The sequence below is a fragment of the Nymphaea colorata genome, chromosome 5 (genome assembly GCF_008831285.2).
Source record: "Nymphaea colorata isolate Beijing-Zhang1983 chromosome 5, ASM883128v2, whole genome shotgun sequence".
NCBI classification, from domain to species: Eukaryota; Viridiplantae; Streptophyta; class Magnoliopsida; order Nymphaeales; family Nymphaeaceae; genus Nymphaea; species Nymphaea colorata.
Genome location: NC_045142.1, coordinates 9187567 through 9205826, shown reverse-complemented (window position 1 = coordinate 9205826; position 18260 = coordinate 9187567). Strand labels below are relative to the sequence as shown.

The 18260-nt window shown below is 36.3% G+C and overlaps 1 protein-coding gene across 1 annotated transcript; it reads left to right on the top strand.

The window, feature by feature from the left end:
• Nucleotides 1–4178: 4178 nt before the first annotated feature.
• On the top strand, nucleotides 4179–18054 carry LOC116253848 (auxin response factor 3-like). The gene is made up of 11 exons (XM_031628811.2): nucleotides 4179–4760; nucleotides 4871–4927; nucleotides 5592–5762; nucleotides 5943–6027; nucleotides 6159–6249; nucleotides 6336–6500; nucleotides 11202–11321; nucleotides 11408–11483; nucleotides 15772–15919; nucleotides 16013–16754; nucleotides 17662–18054. The coding sequence occupies exons 1-10, from the start codon at nucleotides 4377–4379 to the stop codon at nucleotides 16720–16722; spliced, it is 2007 nt and encodes a 668-aa protein (XP_031484671.1). The 5' UTR covers nucleotides 4179–4376; the 3' UTR covers nucleotides 16723–16754; nucleotides 17662–18054.
• The last annotated feature ends 206 nt before the right edge of the window (nucleotides 18055–18260 follow it).

The following is an 18260-nucleotide window of genomic DNA, read 5'->3' as shown; positions in this document are numbered from 1 at the left end:
AGTCTGATAGCAATAATAGCAACATTTAGCAATGATTTCTCACGTATGTTACGATTAAGTACTTAGGAAGCAGTACCCTAACATTTATTACTTATAAAAACAGCACAATTTTAAAATATAATACTTCGTGATAACTAGGGGTGAAACAAGGATTTTTTTCAGGGGCGAGCCAAACAGTCCAACGAATTTATTCGGTACATTATGCAACTGAAGACTACATTGAAAACTACCCTGCCTTCGCTCCATAACTTATAGACTTGGGACATATTGATTTTTTTTTTTTCAATTAGTTGGGATGAGACTACGGCCTAGGCAGACCCCCCTGCCTCTGCCCCTGATGATAACTAAAGCTGCTCGATTGTTCGACTAAATGGTCTCTGAGATAAAAATTGATTAGAAGTTTTTAATTAAATGCACTAAAATATTAGCACCCTTATAACTGCAAGGGCTTCTTTTTATGCGATCTTTACATATATAATTATTTAAATGCCCTTCAAAAGCATCAAAAGTCACTACAATTTAAAGCATACAAATATATATACACACACATATATATGTATAAACACACATATATATGTATAAATATATATGGCAGATGACATTTACAATTTGTCGCTAAAAGTACTATAAACATTGTCATTAGTAACACTATAAAGCAGTTCACACCATGTCATTGTTAATGCTTGTCTACCATGGTACTTTTTAGAGACAGTTTTTTATTATTTAGTCATCCACTAGCATTTAGCAGTCAATTTCTTTCAATATATATATATATATATATATAATAATGTGATTCTTTGTCTGAGAACCGAGAAGATTTCTCGGTTCAAATTGGACCAGAGAAATCCAATGATCCCATATGGCGAAGGCGAAGTTGGGAAGCTAAAAACCTTCAAATATTCGTGGATTATAGGATTAAAGGTGGAGGCTTTTAGGGAGGAGGCGACGATCTGAATGGTCAGCAAAAGGGTCTTGGGTTTAACGCCATCCTGACCATTCATGCCTCATTTAAAGTCACCTTTTTACTTCCTTATTTCCCTTTACCCTTTTGCATGTCTGATCAATAGCGACGCTTGCTTTTAACGGCTGCCGACCACTTCCTTTTAGCGCCCTCAAAAGCTCCCTATGTAAACCTTCGCCTGACCACTTTCCGTCCTGCCGTTAAATTTGGCCTCGTTACATCTGCTCCCAACCAAGAGCTGGAAAACAATTTCAAGAAAACCCTACTAATTCTTTAGAAATTCTAAAAGCTGGCTGTTTGCTTTATACGCTTTGCACACATTTTAAAAGGTACTTCAAAAAAAAAAAAAAAAAAAATCAAAAGACGGCAGCAGGTGCAAAGCCGCAGACAAAGCACGGGCGCCTTTGCCCTGCAAAAGTTTCTTTTATATAAGAATAAGAACGGCCTTTTTGATTTTTTTTTAGTTAAAAGTTTACATACATGATTCATGATAATAATAAGAAGCTCAACTCTAATTTTTGCACAAATTTTATAGGCTATTTCTAAGACATACACCCATAATTTGATGTTGCCATGCGTTGAAAAGATCAGTTGATGTAGCGTTGATATAGTGAGAAAGACCATCTGGGGCGGAGCCAAGGGGGGGCCTGCATGGCCATGCTTCACCTCAATTTTTTTTTAAATGTACATATAAGTTTTAAAAAATTTTACTTATCTTATATAAAAATTTTAAGAAATGATATTTCGGTATATGTCAAAATTTAGAAACTTTAATTCGGCCACCCTTATTCCCTATAAACCATAGCCATGAGACGAGGAAAAGGGAGAGGGCGGGTTGGCAGGGGCTATGGCCCCTTTTACCTTTTAAAAGAAACTTATATTTTTAAAGATTTTTAATTTGGCCCCATGTAAAAGTTCTAAAAATTATTGTTCGGTCCTTATATAAATTTTAAACTACTTGAACCCAAACTCCTTCACCCCTCAAAAAAAAAAAAAAAAAATCTAGCTATGCTTCTAACCGTGATTATGAGACAAACAAGTTTTAGACACCTTTATACGCATCTAATGGATGTTTGGATGACGTTCAAAACTTGTTTTTAGGAAAAATCCAATTTTAATAAACGACACTTTAAAAAAAAGTAGTAAATAACGTGTCCCCTCCCTCCTTCCTTCCATTTCCTTTTCTTTCAGTTCCTTTCTGGTTTTTCAAAGAACTTTTTAATTATGTCACATTAGCAGACAAACCATGTTTTAAAAAATCATTAAAAAGTAAATTTTAACAAAAACCTAACTTTCGAAAACAATGGTTTTGTTTTTTGAGGGTTTGGTTGTACATAAGCTCTTTTATATCATAGGATATAATATATGCTGCATTTTAAGAATTTTACTAGAAAAAAAATTATACACACAGAGAGAGAGAGAGAGAGAGAGAGAGAGAGAGAGAGAGAGAGAGAGAGAGAGAGAGAGAGAGATCAGGGCAGAGGCAAAAGGGACTAAGGGAAGGGGGGGGGGGGCGCACAGCAAGGGCCGTGGCACCCTCTTATATTTTAAAAAAATAAAAATTATATTTGTAAATTTAAAAATTTTAGTTTAACTTTTTAAAAATTGTCTTTGGTTCTTCAACTTCACACATTCTTTTATTGGCCCCTATATTCAGGCTCAGGCTCCACAAAATGGAAAAAAAAAAAAAGCAGGCAATGGTGGTTGTTTGGTAGTTGGGCGTTATCTTGCTTTGCTGGATTCCCCTTTCATAGGAAGATCCCTAACGTTGCCCTTTTAACATAACAAGCACCACTTTTGTTACTATTCTTTAAACTCGACGATCGATCACCACATAAAGTCTGAGATAATTTATGGGTGAAGTCTTCGTAAAAGGAGGGATAAATCTTTCTCTCCCCCCCTTCATTCAAACACCGAATCTTGCAGAATTCCACGCGGGGAGAATGGGAACAGTTTGAAAAACATTAAACAATTCCAACTGTTACAACTTTTTCCTTCCAAGCCCACAGTTGCCATCATCTTTCTCAGATGGGCACATGAAAAATGTATTTTACATAAGCCCTGTTCAATCTTGATTGGGATTCAACAAAGCCTTATGCCAAACTCTGTGTAAAACCATCTTTAAAGATTAACATTTTAAGTTCCTTAATTCAAACTTAAATAAATAAATGTGATCTGCCTTGGTGATTTGATAAAAGTAGCTCTTTCAAACTCCAGAATGCGACACACATATAGACTTTTATACTGTTGGAAAAAGGACCATTTTAAAAGCACTCCAGGTCAGGGCAAGTTATATTAAAAATTTGCATGTTGAGATCAAAAACTTACTTTAGATTAAAATGATATTTTTGGGTGAACAGAATAAGTATTTTATCATACAGTTTAGTTTAGAAAAGAGCCGACGTAGCTGCCATGCTTCAACTTGTATGTAGTGACTTTTATTTTACAAAATAAAAAATTAATGTTTGGAAGATTTAAAACAAAAACTAGCCATCTATAGCTTTCACCCTGACGGTAGAATTTATCTTACCAATAGTTTGTTCTAAACCTTTGTGATCAAAGCTATAAACTTCCTCGGCTTCATGTTTTATCAGTTGTTTTTCTATGGACTAGTTCAACAACACTTCTTACGGGCAAACTCTTCCGCCGTTTCGAGCATTCCTGCTCATCTTGTAAAGGGAAAACAAAAGACAACAGGAAAAAAGTACCGACGACATTGGTCGTAGTTAAAATGCTTAAAAGGTTGAGGTACTGGAAGACCTTTTCTCAAAATATACCAAAGCAGAAAAGGAGCAGACTTTATGGTGAAACTAGCAAAGCGGACAAGTTCACGGGCTCTCATCTTCTAGTGTGATTGACTTGTAAAGATCACCAAGTTGATGAGACAACCATGCGTTTCTAATTTCATAAAAATGCTATTTGAGGCAAAATGACCGCAAAACTTAATATATTTGTTTATAAGCAGCGGAACTTGAAGAGTTCTTCTAATGGCAGGCTGGGCAGTGTTCTTTCTTCTACTGAAGGAACAGGAGAAGAAGAAAAAACTGGCACTGGCAGGAGCCTTCAGGAAAATTCATGTTTTTGCAAGTTCGGTGATAGGTAAAATGGTAGCTTATGGAGGTGCTGGCTGCAAATGACCACGGAGGCATACACCAACAAGGAAAAGAAGCCTGTACGACCTGCCTGCTCGTCCATAACCATTGCGGTTAAATACCTTGCAAACCAGAAAGTGAGGAAGGACCACCCTCTCTTTTCCTCTCTCTTCCTGTGTGTGTGTGTGTTTTTCTAAGCTTTCACATGATGGGGAGCACCCCAAATATGAGCAAAAGAGGAGCAGACTTTCCACTTCTATGTGTGGGTCTGAGATAGTGTGGCCTGTATTTAGGAATCGGTTGATTCAGGGAGAATCAGTAATATGGAAATTGATCTCAACAGTGCACTGGTCGTTGGCAAGAATTGTTGCTCCACTGATTCCGCTGCCTCATGTTGTACAAACACAACAGCATCGAACAGTAGCATTAGCAGCGGCAGCGGTGGTGGTGGTGGTGGTGGTGATGGCGGTGGCGGAGGCGGCGGCAGTGGTGGTTCTATCTGCTTGGAACTATGGCATGCTTGTGCTGGCACACTCATCTCTCTTCCGAAGAAAGGCCACATAGTTGTCTACTTTCCACAGGGCCACCTGGAGCAGGCGGTTTCTGCTTCTTCCTGCTTCAAGAATTTGGAGCACCACCAAATTCAGATGCTCACATACGATCTCCCTCCTCAGATTTTCTGCAGAGTTCTTGATGTCAACCTTCATGTCAGCTTCTGAAACATCAACAAAGCCTTTCTGTTCGCTCTCTTCCTCCTCCTCTATTACATTTCCTTTTCCTATTTTATCTAAATTTATGCTTTTTTTTTTTGTCAAAGGCTGATCAGGAAAATGATGAGGTCTATGCGCAAGTCACCCTTCTTCCCGAACCAGAGGTAAATTTCTCTCTCTCTCTCTCTCTCTCTCTCTCTCTATATATATATATATATATATATATATATATATATATATATATATATATATATATATATACACACACACATCTGTGTGTGTGTATCTGTTGGGGCAAGAATTAGCTTGGCCAATAGAAGTTTGCACGGTTTTGTTCTTTTTATGCTTCCCCTATAAGGTCCAGGGTCCTTTTTATGGAATAAAGCTTCCTACGATCTGGTAGGTTGGGAAGCTTCTATGCATGTTTACAATTGACTGTGCAATGATTACTTCTATTGTCTGATGGAGCGTTGAGTATGCTAATTTAACTGAGCAGGATGGATTCAGACATGCCATTAATATATCTTGCCATTCTTTCATGTCGTGTTTTCTATGTTTTCTGCAATTTCCTGCAAATTTGGTAGGTGTAGTACACACTAGGGAGGGATCTCTCTCTCTCTCTCTCTCTTTTTCCTTTGCCTTGTTTTCCTATTCTCTTGCTTCTCTAGCTTCATCTTCCCTCTGCCTTCTGTTTCTTTCGCTTTAGGTTCTTCCTTTTTTAGAAAAAACTGGTTAACCGATGGAGTGGCCAAAGAAAAATACGATGACAACTCCAATTTCTGGTTATCTACTAAAGGTGAAGGCCTTTTTGTTTCTTGTCCTTTCAAGACAATCGAGGTATTTGATAAAAATTTAGAGGAAGAAGAAGAGGGTGGTTCGGAGACTTTGTGCAAATCGACCCCTCATATGTTTTGCAAGACCCTGACTGCATCAGACACGAGCACGCATGGGGGATTCTCAGTTCCCCGAAGAGCTGCTGAAGACTGTTTCCCACCTCTTGTGAGTTTTTTATCCCTTTTCCTTTTGAAAAAGTTTAGTTCCTGGTCACTGTCGTGTTCATTTTTTTTTTCCCTTGTTCTTTTGCTTCCGTTTGTTGCTGTGAACTGTAAAACACGTTTAAACAGTGCCTATAGAGGACCGCTCGCTACATGATTCATATCAGTTCTCAAACTGCTGCAGGACTACAGTCAGCAAAGGCCATCTCAGGAGCTTGTCGCTAAGGATTTGCATGGTGTTGAATGGAGGTTTCGTCATATTTATAGAGGTTTACTTCGGAATCCACTTATTTTATTTTTGGCACAATTTTGGCTCTTTAAATCCTCTGACTGAAGAGAAACTTTTTTGGCTTTTGCTCATACTAACAATTCTTCATAAATGACGTGCTGATCATGGTAGGCCAGCCGCGTAGGCATCTTCTCACAACTGGATGGAGTATTTTTGTTAATCAGAAAGGTCTTGTTTCAGGAGATGCAGTTTTGTTTCTGAGGTATACCTGAGCCCATCGTCTATCTTATTTTGGGCTGTAATAGATGAATGAAACTAATACTTCCCATATTTGTTTATTTTCTGCAGAGGTGAAGATGGAGGACTGAGACTTGGAATTAGGAGAGCATGTAGGCCGCGTAATTCCATTCCATACTCGGTTCTCTGTTCCCAGGGTTTGCAACTCAGTATTCTTTCTCCAGTAGCTAATGCCATGTCCACGAAAAGCATGTTTCATGTCTTTTACAGCCCAAGGTATCACTGGAGGAAGAAGTTTTTACCTGATATAAATGTGAATGAATAATAATTATAGAAAGTTAAATTTCATGACTATGTGTGACTGCAATATTTTTCTTTCTATGTACTTTTATGGTAGGGATGTTCATTCGTTTCTAAGCTATTTTAAGTGATGTAAGATATCTAACTTAGCTTCAAGGTGGCAGAAAAATTGACTGCTTTTCCTTTACCGGAAGCACTTTGAGGTTTTCTTTCATGAAAGTAGTTTCCTTTTCCCTTTGAGATGGTTCTGGGTATCTTTTCCTACTTCGTTACCTTTTATGCTATGCCCATCTTCTTGATAAGTGTTTTCATTTGGGGAGATGTGAATGTTATAAACATGGCGTTCACTTGTCAATGTATGTTGAAAGAGAAATCTTCACATGGTATGCAGGCTTGGGCTCTTAAATGGCCTTGGGCAAATTATCTTAGATAATCCTAATTTTTCTTTTTCCATCAGTTTCTAATTATGTAAATTTTGCTTGAGAAGTTCAAGTTTGTTTTGTACTTTTGTGTATGGATATCAGAAAAGTTTTTAATCTATGCAGATATTCCCATATATATCTATCTGTCTTGCCTGGAAAGCAATAGTTATATGATATGTTGATCTACATTATCTGTTCTTAATTAACAATGTTTGCAGTAATTGACTGTATTCTTAACATCTGCTGATGGAGTTTAGTGTAGTATGGAGCATGCTTGTTAAATGTAGCCTCATGCTCAAGCAGATAATATCGTTATTAACCTTTAGCTACTTATTCTGGGAATCATGGGCAGCTAGATGTTTACCCTTTTGTGCATATACTTGACTCTTGGGGCTAAATCCAGATATTTGGGCTTGGGCACTGGAGGTCTATCTTCCAAAGAACCGATAATACAGCAAGCATGATTCGAGAATGGTTTGTTTCTCTTGTGACGGAGAAAAATAGTTTTTGCTTTTTATGCATCATTATATCTGCCTAATATATCTTGTATGAGAAATGTCTTACCAAGACTGAGCGGTTTGTTTGCTACTCTAATATATCTTGGATGAGAACTGTCTAGTGAAGATAAATTTATTCTGGGGGCTTAGAAAGATGCATTTTTTGTCAGAGGAAAAGAAAAAGAATATTTTCCAAAATGCATTAGTCGATGATAATGAACATTTATATTGGTGGATGCATTTCAGCTTGCTGTCATCTGTGGATGACACTTAATTTGGGACTTGTCTGTCAATGAAATGCAAGCTAAATCCACAGGGAAATACTACAATGATTGAAGACCAAGGACAACTTGATTGTTTTAGGGACAGCTCAATAGGGCAGTATTGAAGGTGGTATCATGGACAGACGAAATGTCACAAAAGACTGGAGCAAGGTCCAGTTCACTTGATTCAGTAAAGACAAGTCAAAATATACAGCAAAGCAGTTGAGAGTAAAAAAGAATGACCTATTGAGAGAGGTGATTTAAAGCATTACATAACTAGTTACACATAGATAGACAAAAACCAGTTTCATCAAGATCAGCCTGAATCTGCCATTACATAATACTGGATTATTGGTCACTTGCTGGACTGAGAAAGGCTGATACAGTTTTTGATTTGTCATGGCCTTTTGAATTTTTGAATTGCTTAACTTAGTTGTATCTTTTTTTTTAATTTTAGAAACCCGAATAGTCAGACTCATCACATTTCATTTTGGCTGATATTGCCTGATCCTTTCTTGCAAAAGAATTTACTTCAGAACTGCTATCTACAGTATGGATGAGGGCTAGATGGTTAATGCTGTGATGAGGAGATGGGTCTACATTCATGTGGCACAGTTTGACATGCATATGATACTGAAGATGTAGGTGATACCTGTATTGTGCTCAGTAGCAAGTCTGGATGCAAAGCGTGACACAGTATAAAATGTTCAGGGAACATCTAGTGGCAAACGGTAGACTGATGTTATAGATTAGATGTCAGGGGAAGTTCAGTTAAATCATAGTTATGGAGGTATTGGAGCTGATTCTTTCTCTTGCCATGCCATGTTACTGTCTAAGTAAATTGACATATGCAATTCCTGCAGAAGCTGCCCATTTTTATTTTATCTTTTTTATGTTATGGCCCATAGTGTCAGAATTCAGGTTATCTAACAAATGAAACTATTATATTTGCTTCCTTACATGAAGATATGAAGAAGAAGCTCGTCTGAGCTGCTGTAAGAAGTGAGACCATACTAAAAATAAACAATCATCTAAGGTCTCACTTGAGAAGTTCTTAGAAGTGGTAGGAACGTGCTGCTTCACTGGAGATTTATTGGCTATTTTTTGTTTGTTAATATGAGAACACGTGAAATATAAAGTTTTGTAATTTATGCTTATAAAGTAGTTACAACATTTTATCCTTGGATAATATATTGTTTAAAGCTTCTTTAGTTAGAATTCCAAGAGAAAAAAGTTACATGGAATATGTACCTTCCGGAAAAGGCCAATAGGAGTTTAATTTGGCAAAGGTGGACACTCAAACAAATTATGTGGATTAATGGTGACAGTAAGGATGATGAGTTCTAAAGGATAAAAAGTTCAAAAAAATTAAAAATCATTGAAGTTCTTGCCTTTATTTGTTTCACATATTTAATGTATTTCAATTCATGTGATCCTTGATGTGGATTTTTAGATTAGCATATATATAGGCAGCGTGGGGAAGGAAGAATTCAGAACTTTAGAAAGAACGAACTCTAGATCCTTTTTTCGTTAGTGCAAAGGTTGCACTGCCTCTCAGCATAGAGAAGCCAGGTTGCTGTATAAAAGTAAACATAATATTGAGTATCACAACAGTTGCGGCTTGTGTGGCATCACATCTGATAAGTAAAAGAAAACAAGAGAACTGCAGTGCAAATGGCTAGAAATTTGTTACATAATAATATATATCATGGTGTGGGCTCGAGGCTCTAAGATACAAGATTGTGAAATCTCCTTAAGGTCCAAAATCCGAACCAGTAGCAGTTAAATAGACATTTACGTATATATCTAGTTATTCTCTATCTACACAATCACCTATTGGAAGCAAAGAAGCAAGGGTTACTATGAAAGTAGGGGGTCTTGAAAAACAGAGGTTCTAATGTCAACATCATTCTTGTCTCCATTTACCATTGGTCAATGTATAAGGAGGATATGTCGAAGCTATTGCTATTTGATGTATGTGGTGCTACTATGGCAGTTTCTGGATTTGAAGTATTCTTAGATTACTTAAGGACATCTTGTTATCTCAACAATGTACTTGTTAAATTAAAACGCGTAAGCCTATTGATATTCCAGTTCATCACAAACACAAGCTATCTAGTTGATGGAAAGCCATTTTCAGAAAAAGGATGGGTGCGGACTTAAAAACCAATTGGGAACCATCTGTTTTATTGGTATAGACTGGATGTCATATGTTCAATTCGTGAATGCCTGCATTTATTCACTAGTAATACAGGCCATATTGAGGGTTTAAAGTGTTTGAAGAAGCACCTATTAAAAGGTATCTTATCTGCCAAATGTCATCTTCATAATTGTAATATAGATGTCTATTCGAATGCTTACTTGGGCTCACCAAGGTAATAAAAATCTAATTCTAAGTTCTGTGCCTTTTTTCTTGGAGCAATCTTGTTTCATGAAAGAGCAAGAAGAAAAATTGCCACAACTATGTCAAGTGTCAAATTGGTTCTGGACTTGATACACACACATAAACAAAGGAGATTGAGACATATTCATTATATGTGAACTAGGAATTAAGGTCCCCCAATGGAACTTTACTGCAGTTCTTGAGTTTGGTAACACATCAACCTGGCACATTGGCAAGGCTCCAATTCTCGTGTCTACGCTCTGCACATAGATATTGATTATCATTCAAATTGTTGATATTGAAATTTTGCTGGCATCCAGAAAGCCAAGTACAACTCAATAAGTTGTTTCATAAGCAAGTTGGAGGGAATTTAGTTATCATGTCCCTAGTTTATTGTTTGTGTCTATGAAATGATTGACCAAGTTTGACCACAGGCTACTCTAAATTTGTTGAATGGCATGCAAACACTAATTTTGGCAGTGTTTTTAATAAAAAAATGAAGGCAACATAAGCAATCATTTTCTAGGATTTTCTCTTCTCCTTTCTTTTAATCATTATTCTATTGTTTTTTCTGTTTCTGTTTTCATGTTCGATAATTCTATTTCTATAGCTTGAAATATTCAACAAAGAAGGATAAGACACGGAGAAACATGGTGATGACAGCAATGTGAAATTGTTTTTGAAAAAATATCTCCGACTACTTCCTTGGAATGAAGTGATCATATCTACTGTTGGCCTTATTTTTTAAATCCTCCATGACATATGAAATGGGTACTGAAATTGCTGGAAGTTGGAAGCCTCTTTTATGTGTACGTGCTTTCATAGCAGTTGTGTTTGAGTTTGTTTATTGATATTTCATGTTCAGTCTGCAGATTTACCTTATTCTATGCTTATGCTATGAGCTCTGGACTCCATGTTGAACATTAGTGCATGATTCTCATTTCTCTCTGTTCATGTCTTTCTGTGTTTGCACTCCCGCAAATAAATAGCAAAATTGGTTGATACTCTTGGAAGCTTTTACTTTTATTTCATTTTTTTATACATTTTTCTTTCCAAATTGTTGTACGAAAAATAATATTAATCTAATATTCATAAATCATACTGTGTTGTAGGGCAAGTCCTGCTGAGTTTGTAATACCGTACCAGAAATATGTTAAAACTCTGAACCGTCCAGTTTCCATTGGGATGAGGTTCAAAATGAGGTTTGAGATGGAAGATTCAGCAGAAAAGAGGTTGCTTAAATGTCACTAAGCTTCATGATGGATAAACTTGCCTTTTACTGTAAAGTTTGTTTAGGAGCCTGGACTGTTCTCTGCAGGTATAATGGTGTGATTAGTGGAATGGGTGATCTTGATCCTCTCAAGTGGCCTAACTCAAAATGGAGGTGCTTGATGGTACAATTATATATCACATTTGCGTATTAGTACTGCAATGACAGTATCCATTATCATGTTCATTTAGCATGCATGTCCTTTGCAACAGAGAGCACCACATATTTCAAACACAAAGTTATTATCTCTACACATTTGAACATCTTTTGCACTGAGTTAAAGCAGTAGAAGATTCACGCTTCCTTTTCTTTCTGTAACTTTTTTCCTGTTTCTTTTAATTTTGTCACTACTTGTGTATATTTTAATTTCCACCTAGTAGTATAGCTTAACAATTTGCAGTTTTAGGATGATACTCATGGTTTATTGCTTCAGGTAATGAATCACAAGCATAGCAATGAGACATATCCTGTACACTTGAACACAATGCACTCGAACTGTGTTTGAAACATAATCACAAATAATGTTTTGGACTTTAAACGGCAAGGTTTTTCTCAAGTATAATACGGTGAGCTTGAAAAAAAAAATACGGTAAATTTTTAAAATAAAAGAAAACTAAAAATGGGGAAAAAGTAAAATAAGTGAGAAACTAATAACACAAACATCAAAAGATAAGTAGATTTGCAACAAATAAAAAATAGAAAATGAAAAAAACCTGTTTGGCATTAAAAAATGAAAAAAGTAAAAAAAAAACGCGAAAAAACGCATTAAAAACTCGTTTTTTTCGTTTTTAACATTTTTTTAAAGTTTTAAACAGCAATTTGATTTATCGCATTTTTTTCTAAAAAAATGCATTTTTTGTGACATTGTTTAAAACTTTAAATCCATAAATGTTATTTTCATGAAACTAGATGCCTGATGTATGTGATCTTTGCGTCTGAAACCTTTTGAGAACTTAAGAGACAACTTAACTATCGTTCTTTCCGTACAGTGTTTTTTTCAGGACTTGAGTCAATGGTTTTGAGCTTTTTCCACATGTAAAATCTGGTTCATGCATTGGAATGAACATGATTCTTTAATCAATTGTCCATGTTTTTAAACATGAAGATCAATAAAATATAGCTAGTGTATTGCACTTCATTCTCCCTCTCTCTCAACAAACACTCACATGCACATATTTACATGTCTTTATGCTTATGTACCACTTGTTGCTTAGATTCAGTAATTCTTTACCACTTGTCATATATATCTGATATCTTTTTTGTTGGAACAATTGTTTAGCAATATCGTTAAGTTGAGAATGTTCAACAATTTGTCCACGTTTAAATGGTGAACTTGATAAAAAGTTGCAACCATGTTTTGCTATTCTTTCTTCTTGGAAAGGGAACTTATAGCCAAGGGAAAAACTGCAAATGAATGTGACATACTATGGCAGATTTGCAAATTTTTGGTTGCGGATGTCCATTCTGAATGCAATTTTCAATGTACATAGATGATCTGTATTTGATCGATTTGAAAATGATAAAACTTGTAGGATTAATGTGTAATTGTATTATTTTACATGTTTAAATGAATTAAATCCCATTTAAACAGATAATCCCTTCCTGTGACAGCCAATATGTCAGAAAATATTATTATAATCTTCGGACTTGTGTACAAAATGATACATGACTAAATTAACCAGATCAAGGTTGGGGCCAGGCAACCACATCCATCCATAATATCCTTTTGCTAACTCTAGTTAGATCTTTCTTCAGTTCGTGTATAAATTGTGCAATTTGATTGAACACATCTCGACTTGTTTGGCAAAGGTGAGATCTCAAAGTTATCCAACAAGAAATAACTCATCGGACATACTATCTTTCATGTCAAATATCTTTTACCTCATTGAGTACAGGTCTTTCATGCCAAATATCTTGTGCAATACATTATTTTATGAAGAAGAAGTGCAGCATTTACTTCTTAACAATAGTATCACTGACATATGCAAGGATATATGTAATTCCAGTTATGTGGACATGCATGAAGACCAAGCAATTGAAAATTGAATATTTTGAGTTCATATGTTTTGTTCATTAGTTTCAGAATCATGGTTTTTGGAATTTCCTTAAGATACGTGGGTGTATATGGTCCATGTAGAATTTGTCGTGCAGGCACTCATGGACAAAAAACAGGTCCCATATTCAATCATAAGTGATAGGAATTGTGAAGAAATTGTTTTCCTTTCCCTTGCAACCATGAGGCTACACTTGTGACATTTGCCCCCACAACTTCCTCCCTCCTCGCCTCCCCTCCCCCTTGAGGGAATGACTTGGGGATAGCCATATATCTAAAGATTTTGTAGAGAATGATGTCTGTATCTAGTTGTGCTGAATCAGTGTTTTGTATCCTGGTACATAGACGGTTTGGTACTAAAGGAAAGCAGACAAGGAAGCAGGTTAGTTCTAACCTACTTGCTAACTTGTACCCTGGTATAAAGCCTTTTGAGGTACAAAATGAAAGCAGGTTAGGATCCAATCAGGTTCTTAGGTTAGTCTAAGGGAGGGGTATTAATTCACGCTTCAGGTCATATATTTCTATGTTTGGTAATGACTTTAATGGTATACCCATAATATTTGTAGAAAATGGTATGCATATACATTTGCTCCTAATTACTACCTCACTAGTCATCTATTGCTCTTTTTATTATTATCTTGAGTACATGCCTTTGTTATCATTCTCTGGTTCAAAGCATGTATTATGTGTATCCTCGTATTCTTTCATCTAGCATATCCCTATATCCCTTGGATCTATATACCGTGAATTATCTACTCAAATAAAACATGCATAACTGAAAAAGTTAGAAGTGATGGACAATCTGGTGTTTGTCAAACAAAAATTGTGGTAAATCCAGAGCTGACAGCAGAAGGAAGAATAATAAATAGTACAATTTGATTGGATCAAAGAAACTCAATCCAACATGAAATGTTAATGGATTGGTTACTTACAGTGAAATCAATCAATTACTTAAACAGAGCTGCTGACAAACTGCAGCTCTTTTTCTCTCACTAGAAATGCGGAAAAAGGAGCTAATGTCAAAACTGTGGAAGGACGGTTTCAGCAGCTAATTGGATCTCCAAACTTGCAGGAACTACTGTGAAGGAATGCCTCATAGGTATGGGTACAGGTACATGTACGGACCATTTTTAAAAACTTGGGTACGGGTATATATATATATATGAAAGGAAAAAGACAATTCTAACAAACAAAATAATACATTCATGATTCAAAATGCATAGATTATGAAGAAGAAACTAATGAAAAAAGGATGAAAGTAACAAGTATACTAAAAACAAAAAAACAAAAAAATCTTAATTTTTGGAAAATAGATTTGGTCAATCGAAAACAGGATGGATACATACCTAGGACCATGCCTGGTACTGCTTTGATCTTACCCGTAGCGTACCCATGGGCATCTTGTACCCATACCCATACCTATGTCATACACATATGGTATAGGTACTGTTCCATCAAAGGAGTACTCATGTGACATAGTTCTGAAGGCTAGTAGTTATGTTCAAAACAGCCTTAAGAAAAGATAAAATGAAAAAAAGCTTTTAACTAAATAAATATATTATATGTGCAAAGTAAAAATAAAAATAGCCCAACCTATCTGATGGAACCCACAGTATGCACACTTGTCCTATTTCTAAAAGGTAAACCTTAAGTATATGTTCTCTAGATAGCAGGTGCAGTAAATGCTTAAATGTACATCTACAGTGGTGTTAGTGAGACTCATATATAAGTGTATGCTAGATGGTATTCTATGTGATTAGGCTGTACCACAGGATACAGCAGGGAAAGAAATTACATCTATAACTTTGCCTAGCTATATTTACATTTTCAATGTTTTATTCATGAAAATAGCTGTTTGGATGTGATCTTCATGCTCGAAACCTAAGAACTGATTTAAAATCTTCTCTTTTGGTGTATAAATTGGATTTTGTAGGACTTCAAAATTAATAATAAGTTTTTCAGCTTACAAATACAACCTACATTGGACAATACTAATGTTCAGTCCATCCATTTGTTTGCAGACATCAAAAAGTTGCATCTGTGGCCTTGGTTTAGACATTTGCAAATGTAAAATGCAGCTGCAGCAAAATCACATTATTATTCTTTGATATAATTATTTTAGATGTCATGTATGTAGGTAGATATATCTCCATGTATATAAGTAGATATATTTTTAGTAAGTTTCTGCCCTCGTTTTTGTGATATTTCAAACGTTGTCAACATTTATGACTATTACCACATGAATACATGCAGATGTACAGATGCACCTAGCCCTCATAGACTGATGGAAGCCTCAATGATGATTCTTGGCCATCTTTTTGCTGATTATTTGATTTATATATGTAATTACATATGGCAGGTACGTTGGGATGATTCTTCAGTAATCAACCATCAAGAAAGAGTTTCTCCATGGGAGATTGAACCATCCCTTTCTTTACCAGCTTTGAGCTGTTCAGTTGGTCCCCGGATAAAGAGACTACAGACATGCCCTCAGCCAGACATAGAGGGTAGGAATTGTTTCGGGCTTTCTATTATTTTCAGTTACTAGTTTTCTTTTGTTTGTTTCCCCCGATAATCATTGGTACCATAACTGGAAGCAGGGATGTGTTCTCTGGACTTTGGGGAAACTGTGAGATCCCATAAGGTCTTGCAAGGTCAAGAAAATTTTGCTATCGCACCAGTATTTGACAGATCTGATCAATTCAGTCAGTCGATGGAATTTAAGGGGTATAACTCATCTGAAAAGCATCTCAGGCCAGCTGTTCTAGGGACCAGTTTCATTGGATCTCCAATAGCAAAGTCTACCATGCCTGTGATTAGCAGAGACTTGGGGGAATCGAGAAGATTCCAAAAGGTCTTGCAAGGTCAAGAAGTATTTCCTTTGACATCTCAGCTATCAGCTGATGTCAACCGCATTGTTTGGGGAAATTGCAAATATGGTCTTGGAGAGCTTGCTGTTAATCAGAAACCAGCCTCAGTAATTTTCCCATGCTTCAAGACTCCCAAACCTTGTGGCATCTACAGTGGAAATTCTTATCCTTTGAGGAGCCCAACATATGACGTTCAAAGCTCTCAAAGAAGAGGCATCAAATGCAACAGCTTCACAAGCCAAAATTCAAATCAACCTATCATCTCTAGTGAGTTTGAGCTTCTGGAGCCCTTGAAGAAGCAACGTCTGTTTGATAATGCACATATGGCTACTGGTATGATGCCAACTTCAAGGGACAATAATCAAAGTGATGTCAGTGGCAACGGTAGAAACAGCTGCATGCTTTTTGGCTTTCCGTTGACTAAGGAAAACAACATCTAGAACAGTGGGACTCCCTGGAAAGATCTACCAAGGTACGGCCTTGTTGACTGCAAACTTATGCATGAATATGTTATCCTTTAAGGGTGCTTGATCTGCAAAACTTTTTCTTGAAACATATGCAGCCACATGTGCTTACTGTCTGATCAAATAATGAGTTGAGAGATCTCGCTTTGCATAAATATAAAAGGAAAATTTCTGACCTCCACAATGAGTGAAAGCTTTTGTCTAACTATCTTATCAACCAACCTGGAATTAGAAATAAAAAAGGAAAAGGCTTGTCCAGCAAAAAGATGGCAAACGTTCCCAGCAATCTGTGAATGGAGTGGTATAAAGTACATATTCAATGCAATATAAAACATGGTACATTGTAATTGTGTATAATTTATAGACAGCCAAACTTTCTCCACCAGACAAGATCATTAGAGATGCAGAGAAAGTGATTTGCATGGAAATCAGCCCCACCAGAACCCTTTAGTTACTTCCAGGTTATCCTCTAGATCAAGTCATCCATTTTGTTTTTTCTCATTTCTGCCATGCTGTTTATCGAGTTAAAGTCAACACTCAAATGTAACTAGAGAAAATTCAATAAGAACTTTGGTTATGCGTTTCCTGAATTCTCTGACCAATTTGGTCAACAATATATTTCCGTTCTTGCTACTGAGGAAGCACAGCCTCCAAAAAATTTGGGTATGCGTTGGTTTGAATTTGGATGTGAATGATTTGCTGAACAACTAGTGACTGGTTTGGAGAAGATCGGCATACTTAATTACATATCCTGAAGGACCTGAAGAAAAAAGAAAAAAGCATCCGAGTCTGAGACTTTCAGTTGCATGAGAGGACCAAACTCCATTGAATGAAGTCGTGTTATGAGCCTGTAGACGTATTGATTTTGTATATTCTACATGACATGCCTTTTAATAATTTATGGCTGCTATGCAGGGCGTTCTGCAACTTAGCATGCAAGATTCAGGTACATGCAAGCGTTCAAATTGAAAGAGCTGCTGATATTTTTATGAGGAAACAGCGAGGCGATGTGAAAAGGTCGTTCCTAGTGGTCATGAATCAGTGCTTATGAATCACTAAGCTTTAGTTTGATCATGTAGATGGATTCCATGTATGATGTTTATGTCATTTCTGGCAATAGTTCCTTCTTACCTGAAACTAAGAACCTTGGTGTGTAATGGTCCTTCTCATATGCGACCTTTTGGTGCTATGCTGAAGCCTCTCCATGTACGTCGGAGACATGTTTGTGACCATAACTGTGATAGTTCCTTAAGCAGTTGGCAGTATGTCTATGCAGAATTTTAAGAAACTAAATCCACTTATGAGGCATTTGGTTACCTTAGATTTCAGATCCATAGGTTGGATTTAGCATGTCTCTCACTCTAAATTCATAATTCTAGCGAAGTGTGGATGGGAGAACCGAGAAGTTAAAATTTTTATTATGCCTTAAATTAATGGATTTAGTGAACTTTTAAATTTGAAAATGTAAATTTTATTATTTTCTTTATGTCTCCAACCCATGCATTTATTAAATT

Excerpts from the sequence above, each read along its gene's own strand:
- LOC116253848 (XM_031628811.2), top strand. The coding sequence starts at position 4,377 with ATGGAAATTGATCTCAACAGTGCACTGGTCGTTGGCAAGAATTGTTGC. Across the intron at positions 6,501-11,201 it reads CATGTCTTTTACAGCCCAAG|GGCAAGTCCTGCTGAGTTTG; the intron begins GTATCACTGGAG and ends ACTGTGTTGTAG. Across the intron at positions 11,322-11,407 it reads GAAGATTCAGCAGAAAAGAG|GTATAATGGTGTGATTAGTG; the intron begins GTTGCTTAAATG and ends TGTTCTCTGCAG.